At 40.3% G+C, this 8274-nt stretch overlaps 1 protein-coding gene and 1 non-coding gene across 2 annotated transcripts; both read right to left on the bottom strand.

The window, feature by feature from the left end:
* Positions 1-1033: 1033 nt before the first annotated feature.
* Positions 1034-1140, bottom strand: LOC141624482 (small nucleolar RNA R71). Its single transcript, XR_012534293.1, has one exon. It is a non-coding gene; the product is annotated as a small nucleolar RNA R71 (small nucleolar RNA).
* Positions 1141-5420: 4280 nt separating this feature from the next.
* On the bottom strand, positions 5421-6959 carry LOC141649770 (uncharacterized). The gene has a single exon (XM_074458453.1). It carries the CDS (start codon positions 6957-6959, stop codon positions 5421-5423), a length of 1539 nt encoding a protein of 512 aa, XP_074314554.1.
* Between the last annotated feature and the right edge of the window lie 1315 nt (positions 6960-8274).

The following is an 8274-nucleotide window of genomic DNA, read 5'->3' as shown; positions in this document are numbered from 1 at the left end:
CCTAAAACCGTATGTAAACTTAATGTCAAACTGATAATAAAACTTAGGTAAAAACTCAATGAAAACTGAATGTTTCTAGGTTACGTTATATAGCAATTAACGTAACTTCTTATTTCCTAAACCTAGCATCATGGACTTGCGCTTCCTCAGTCTTCTAATTCTCGTCTGAAATAGCAGTTGGGTCGATCGACTGATAGGACTGGTCGATCGATCGGTCCTCGGCAAACAAAAGTAGCTTCGGAACCGATAGTTGGTCGATCGACTGAAGGAGGTGGTCGATCGACTGGATGAGCTGCTACTTGCCTCTTATAAACTCGTGGATTTGTCTTTTGGGTCTTGGATTGCGCACCAAGCTCGTTCCTTAAGTGATTCCTTAACGTCATTTGCAATGCAGGTTACTCGGGGACGGATTTAGCTTGATTTTCCCGTTGAATTCTTCACATTTCTGCAATAATGTACAAAACACGGAAGTAGACGGAAATAGGGAGAAATGCAGCATAAACTACACGAATGAGCTCTGAAATGCGTGTAAAATGGGATGTAAAACATCATATAAAAGACACGCATTAATATTCAACCAAATACTATTGAGTTCATCAACCCTTTTGCAAGAGAAGGTGAGGAGAACCCAACCAAAAATCCAACACAAAATCAACCCACAATGCCTAAGTTTTCATCACATTCCGTACCCACCGAGGAGAACCTACCCAATGGTACTCCCACACCACAACATATAATCGGAAATTTTATTGCCAAATCCGCATTTATCCAATTAGTCGAAAGAAGCGAATTTTGGGGGATGCCTAGTGAAGACCCTCATTCTCATATGGAGACTTTTTGCGACTATTGTGATGCGATTTCTCAAACCGGTGTAACTCAAGACCAAATTCGATGGGTCTTATTTCCTTTTTCTCTAATTGGCACCGCGAAACAATGGTTGAAAGGCCTTGATAAGGCTACTCTCGGAATTGATTCTTGGAAGAAGTTGGCTCTAGCTTTCTACAAAAAGTTCTATCCACCGGAAAAGACTAACATGCTAAGAGGTCAAATTACGGGCTTTAAGCAAAGAGATGAAGAATCCTTGTATGAAGCTTGGGAGCGATTCAAGGGAATTTGTCGCTCATTTCCTCATCATGGACTTAGCGAGTGGTTCTTGGTACAACAATTTTGGAACAGTCTTTATGAAGACTCAAGGAACATTATCAACATGGGATCAAATTGAATGTTCACCGAAGTTGATGAGAATCAAACTTGGAACAAAATTGAGGAAATGGCGGTCCATAACTCACAATATAGTAGACCTCGCAAGGCTACTAGAGGAGGAAAGCATGAAGTGGACTCCATTACTCAATTGGGTGCTCAACTTAGTGCTCACATTGATACCATCAATTTCAAGTTTGAAAAATCTATGGCTAGACTTGAAGAAGCCTCAAAAATCACCAAAGCATCATGTTAATGCCATGACGGCATCTTCAACAATCCAAAGTGGGATATGTGAGAATTGTGGAACTTTGGGACATGACCAAAGTGAATGTAGGGGAACAAATGAACAAGTGAATGCTTTCCAAGCATACAAGAGAGGTACCCTTATTCAAACTATTACAATAAAAACACCAAATTCCATCCAAATCTCTCATACAAAAGCCAAAATGTTCAAAACCCTCAACCAACATACACCCCACCTCCCATGAGAAACCAAAATCAAATACCCTTTTACAACCAAAACCAAGGTTACCAAAATCAAACTCCATACAATCACAAAATGACCAAGGTTTTGATGTTCAAAAAGCGGTCCTCCAAATGCAAAAGAATCAACAAGAGTTTTTCACTCAAATGCAAAAAGATAGTCAAGCAAAGGAAATCACCATCAACAACATCCTAGCTCACACCAAAATGTTGGAAACCCAATTGACTCAACTAGCATCTTCAAGCTCACAAAGACAAAAGGGAAAATTACCACCTCAAAGTAATCCCCCAAGACATGAAACGGTTAGTGCCATTCACTTGAGGAGTGGTACAAGGTATGAAGCACCGAAGAAGCAAGTTGAGGATGAAGTTGTGGAAGCTAGTGACAAAGAAGAAATTGTGCAAAACTCCAAGGATGGAGAACCATCAAAAGAAGAAATTTCAAACAAAAATGAAGACAAGGTCAAGGAGAAGGAGCCCATTGTGATTAGACTTCCTTTTCCAAGTCGTCAAGCCAAGCCCAAATTTGATGACCAACTTGGAAAATTTATGGAAATTGTGAAGAATTTGGAAGTCTCGATTCCTTTCACGGAATTAATCAATCACGTGCCGGCCTATGCAAAATACATGAAAGACATTCTCACAAAGAAGAAGTCGATCCGGAAGCTTGAGACTATCGCCTTCACTAAGGTGAGTAGTGCAATCCTTCAAGGGAGTTCACCTCCAAAACTCAAAGATCCGGGAAGCTTCTCAATACCGTGTACCATTGGTGACACCACGATCAACAAAGCCTTATGTGATCTAGGGGCTAGTGTGAGTGTTATGCCGTACTCGGTGAGTAAAAGGTTGGGGATGGGAGAGCTTAAATGCACCAATATCACACTCCAAATGGCCGATAGATCGACGAAGACACCATTAGGGATATTGGAAGATGTTCACGTAAGAGTTGGGAAATTTTTCATCCCGGTGGACTTTGTCATTGTTGACATGGAAGAAGACTCCAACATTCCAATCATTCTAGGAAGACCTTTCTTACACACCGCGGGTGCGGTGATTGATGTGAAGCATGGGGAGCTCACTCTAGATGTGGGAGATGAGAGCATAACTTTCAATCTTGACAAGACCATGAGAGCTCCCCGTTTGCATGAACCATGCTTTATGGTTGATCATTATAGCCGGAAGGATGATAGAAAGAAGTCGGAATTCCAATGGAAGAAGAAAATCGATGATGCTTCATTCAAAGAGCAAGTGAATTATAACAAAGAGAGCTTGAAAAGCTCACCAAAGTCAAGCAATGAAGAAGATGGACTCGTTGGCCAAGACAAGAAAATGGGAGAGTTATCTCTATCAACTCAAGAGATCTTTAGTGATCAAGTAGATGAAGTTTGTGGTCTTTGGGACGATGAGTTTGAAGGGATTTTCAATCCCTATATTGGTAATGATATCGATAAAGACCAGCATGAAGCACAACAAGGGCAAGGGTCTATTGAAGATCTTTATCATGATAATGAACAAGCTTTTGACTACTTCTTCAAGGTGTTGAGCAACATCAACAACACCTTGGACATGCCCCCATGACATCTCACTAAGGATGAGAGTTTGGTGGAGTCCTCCCTAAACCACCATTTGTAAATATTTCTAACTCCCTAACTTGCATTTTAATTTTTACATTGCATTTTTGTCATTTTTGGATTTTTATGCCTTGATCAAGGTAAGTATCATTTTTTAGAGAAGTGAGGGAGGGACTAATGATTTAATTGATGTGTAGTGCTTTAGCTTAGTGTGGGGATAACAATTGCCTAGGCTATTCATGCCTTAGTAGTGCCCCTACAATGAAGAACACGGGACTTGAAGAATGGAAAATGACAAGGGATATGCAAGTGCACGGATGGAACTGAATCCGGGTAAAATAGGGAGAATCCAAGCGTCTTCAGGGGAATCCGCTCGTCTTCAGGAAATCCGAGCGTCTTTGTCAAAATCCGCCCGTCCATTCTAACTGAAAAATTGAAATTTTGGGACTGTTGAAGAATCTGAGCGTCCTGGTAGAGAAGACGCCCGTCTTCAGAAATCCGCCCGTCTTTGCAGGAAGACGCCCGTCTTTTTGCCTGTGAAAAACAAGAAAGCTTGCTATCTCAGAATCCGCCCGTCTTCAGAGGAATCCGCTCGTCCTGCAATCGAAAAATCCGAGCGTCTATGCTGAAAGACGCCCGTCTTTAGGCAAGAATCCTAAACCCAAAATAGGCAGAATCCGAGCGTCCTGAAGGAAAGACGCCCGTCTTCCCCTGCAGTTTCAAAATTTTTGGGTATTTTAAATACCCCTCCCACATTCATTCCTTCATTCAAAACACTACCCATAAACCCCAAAACTCAAAACCCTCATCCTCTCCATCACCAAAACAAGATTTCCTCAACCAAATTCAACAAAATCAAATCCAAACTTCCTTTTAACAACAATCAATCACTCCTCTTCCAACAAAAATCAAACCAAGCACCAAAATCTTCAACCTTTGAGTCGATTTTTGAAATTACAAAGGCAAAGCCTTTCATCTTAAAATCGATTTGGGTATACTTGGAAATTGAAGATTTTCACTCTTTTCTTGGTATTTTCATCAATGGCAAGAACAAAAGGATCAACAAAGGCACCTAAGGTAAAGGCATTCTCAACAAGACAACAATGCCTTCAAGCAAAGAAAGCCTCATTGGCTATGGTGGTTGCTAGTGCAAACTTGGAAGTTCAACAACAACAAATTCCTCCCTTGGAAGCAACAACATCAACAACTCCGGAAATTGCTCAATTATCAAACTATCCGGAGGTAATTTTCATTTCTAACTCCCATAGGGATACATTTGCCAAGTATGCTAGGAAATCCTTTCTACCCACCAAATTCATATGTGAAGATGCCTTGAACAAATTGGGTGTCCTTAAACAAACAAAAGCCTTCTTTGAAGCCATGGGGCTGGGAAAATTGTTTGCTACAAGAGAATTGGCATACCCCTCCCTTACCTTAGAATTCTTGAGTTCTTTGAAAGTAACTAAGGTAGAAACTAGAGAAAACATCGAGTTCCGCCTTGCCAATGTGAGTAGGCGCATCACCTTTGATGACTTGGGTAAAGCATTAGGTCTTAGTGATTCACCTAGTTATTACAAGAAGTCCGAAAAATATGACCCCGCTCCTCTTTGGGTGGCGATTTCTGGGAGGAAATTTGAGAACTATCATGCTAGTCGCTCTCTATTAGTCCACCATCCGGGCATTAGAGTGTGGCACAAGGTCATCGGGAATACTATCATTGCAAGAAAAGACACTAAACACGTTACCAAGCTCGATTGTGTTCTACTTGAGTCGGCCTTAAATATTGGAAGGGAATTCACCAAGCCTTACAATTCTCTAAGGCTTTTGGTGGAAAGATGGCTAAATGTTGATTGTGGAAAGCAAGGCACCGCTTTTATTGTAAATAGAGGTCTAGTCACTCTTTTGGCTAAGTACTTTGATCCGAATTTCAACAAGGATGGCAAGTATGTGGCGAAAAAAGGGGGTCATCTCATTGACATGGATGCCATGATTAACAAGTACAAGTGGGTTACCCATAATCCTCTTGACACCAAATATGGGTGGCTCACTAATGATGCTAGATCTTTTTTTTTTTGCAAACAATTATCATTTCATTTCAAAAAGAAAGAAATTACAATGAGTTTTTGCAAAAGCTATCCACTAGAAAAAAAACAACTAAACAAGTTAATTACACAAACTTTCCTCTAGGAGCCGATACTGAGAGTGATGCTTCCACATGAGCATTCGGACAATGACAAAAAACTTGATTTTCCTCACAATCCCAATGACAGAACAAGAGTGTCCTTGAAAAATTCTGGTGTTGCGTTCAGTCCAAATCTGGTGTACAGAGGTAGTAAGGGACACATCAAACCAAGCTATCTGCCAGTCCCTAGCTCCTTTGAGAGGAAAAGTCAGCTCATCCTCAAGGGAAAGACCAAACCTCATGTGACCCATCCATGCCAGAACCTGGTGCCAGACAGAAGCAGAGAAGGAACATCTAAAGAACAGATGCCCTTGAGACTTCTCCTCACATTCACAAAGAGAGCATATGTTGACAAACTGCATACCCCTAAGCTTGAGGTTATCAATAGTAGCTAATTGATTCTGAACAGCCATAGAGCAAACAATTCTATGTCCAGGAATAATACGAGAATGTAAGAGACCTTTGGTCCAAGAACCAGCAGCAGGAGCATTCCTGAAAAAACCATAAACCTGATGTAGTGTTAATTTTGAACCAGAGTACCAACCTTGAATGAGATGCTGAGCTGAAGAAATTGAACCAGAAAGCTCAACTAATCTGTCTCTAGTTGCTAAAATACTCTTAAAACTGGATGGATAATGAAATTTAGAAGAAATATGCCAAATATCCTCATGCTTTAGAATATACTTCTGCACCCATCTACTCCATAACCCCTGATCATAAGCTGAAATAGAGCAGATCCATTTGCTCATGAGAGAATAATTCCAAGCTTCCAAATCTTTGATGTTAAAGCCACCAAAAGACCAAGGAGAAGAAATTTGGTGCCAGCTTTTAAAGACCATCCTTCTGGAACCCAGAGGGATACCCCAGAAGAAATCCTTACAAAGTTTATTAATATGAGCAATCACAGTTTTAGGAAGAAGAACAGTAGAACACCAAAAATTCTCAAGGCAAAAAACAATAGAGTTGATTACCTGCAATTTACCAGCATAAGACAGAAAATAGTTTGACCAGTGAGCCATAGCTTGCTGGATTTTGATGATGACAGTGTCAAACATGTCACTGGTAAGTTTGGAAGTGTGCAAGGGGAGTCCTAAATACCTGAAGGGAAAAGCTCCTTCGGAAAACCCAGTAGAACTAAGAATAAGCTCTTTGACTGGTTCAAAGACACCACCAAAATAAATGCTAGTTTTCTCAGTGTTAGCATGTAAACCTGAGAGGAGAGCAAACTTTTGAAGAGTATCAGAAATAGCAGAAACAGAAGGAGCATCTCCTCTAATGAAAATCATTAAATCATCAGCAAAAATAAGATGGGTAAGCTTGATATTGCTGCACTTAGGATGATAAGAAACCTGAGTTTGATCACAAATTTTTCTGAGATAACGAGAGAGAATTTCCATTCCTAGGACAAAGAGATAAGGGGACAAGGGGTCACCTTGTCTAAGTCCACTCCTGCCTTGAAAGAAACCAGTAAGTTCACCATTAATCTTAAGAGAATACCAGGGACTAGAGATACATCCCATAATCCATCTTCTGAATTTAGGAGGAAAACCCAGAAGCAGCAAAGTATTGGAGAGAAAAGACCATTACAATGAGTCAAATGCCTTTCTAATATCAACTTTAATCAAGCAACGAGGAGAAACATTTTTCCTACTGTATCCTTTGACTAAAGCCTGGGAAATCATTATATTTTCAAAGATGCTTCTATTTTTAACAAAGGCAGCTTGCTCATTTCCAATAAGAGAAGGGAGAACCTGCTGAAGTCTGTTGGCAAGGATCTTGCTGATGACTTTATAAAATACAGTACAGCAAGAAATGGGTCTGTAATCCAGAACAGAACTAGGGATAACCTTCTTAGGAATAAGGGAAAGGATAGTCGAGTTAACTTGTTTAGGCATAAAGCTAGTTTTGAAGAACCTATGAACTGCTTTACACAAATCCAACCCCACAATGGCCCAAGTAGATTTAAAAAATCCAGCAGAGAAACCGTCCATACCAGGACTACTATTGCTATCCATACTAAAGACTGCATCCTTGACTTCTTTTAAAGAAATGAAAGCATCCAGGGCAGTGCTATCAGCAGAAGAAATGGAAGCACCTTCAGCTAAGAATGCATCACTAAGAGGGTGAACAGGTGATTCATGACCCAATAAACTCATATAGTAATCCTGGAAAGCTTTGTTGATGTTATCAGGCTCCAAATGAAGCTGACCAGACATATCTTTTATGGCACCAAGCTGTTGCTGATGCTTTCTTGCAGAGATTCTAGCAAAGAAATATTTAGAACTACTATCAGCATCCTGAATGTGTTTAATCTTAGCTCTTTGTGCCAAAATGCTAAGTTCAGCAACTTTGAGTTTGCTATACTCCTGGATTTTAGCTTTCTCCTCATGAATAAGATCATCAGAGAAAGGATCATTGGCCAATTTAGCCTGACAGTCTGTCAGGCCATTCTTAGCCTCCTTGACTCTAGCAGAAATGCCAGTGAAGTCTGTTTGGTGAATCTGAGAGAGAGCATGCTTAACAGACTTAAGTTTTTCAAAAAAAACAAAAGACAGGGCTACCTTTTTTATCAGTTTTCCAGGCCTCAGCAATAGTCCTAATATAGTCAGGGTGATCAATCCAGCCATTCAAAATACTAAACCTCTTCTTGATCTTCCTATCATCAGATATATAGACAATGATAGGGGAGTGATAAGAAAGTCCAGATTCAGAGAAATGAGCAAAAGAATTAGGAAGAGAAGAGATCCAGCCAGGGTTAACTAAGACCCTATCCAGCTTGGACCAAACTCTAGAAGAAGGCTCTTGTTTATTAGTCCAAGTTAAATCACAACCAGT

Source organism: Silene latifolia, chromosome 1, assembly GCF_048544455.1.
Source record: "Silene latifolia isolate original U9 population chromosome 1, ASM4854445v1, whole genome shotgun sequence".
NCBI classification, from domain to species: Eukaryota; Viridiplantae; Streptophyta; class Magnoliopsida; order Caryophyllales; family Caryophyllaceae; genus Silene; species Silene latifolia.
This window is presented reverse-complemented; position numbering and strand designations above follow the sequence as displayed.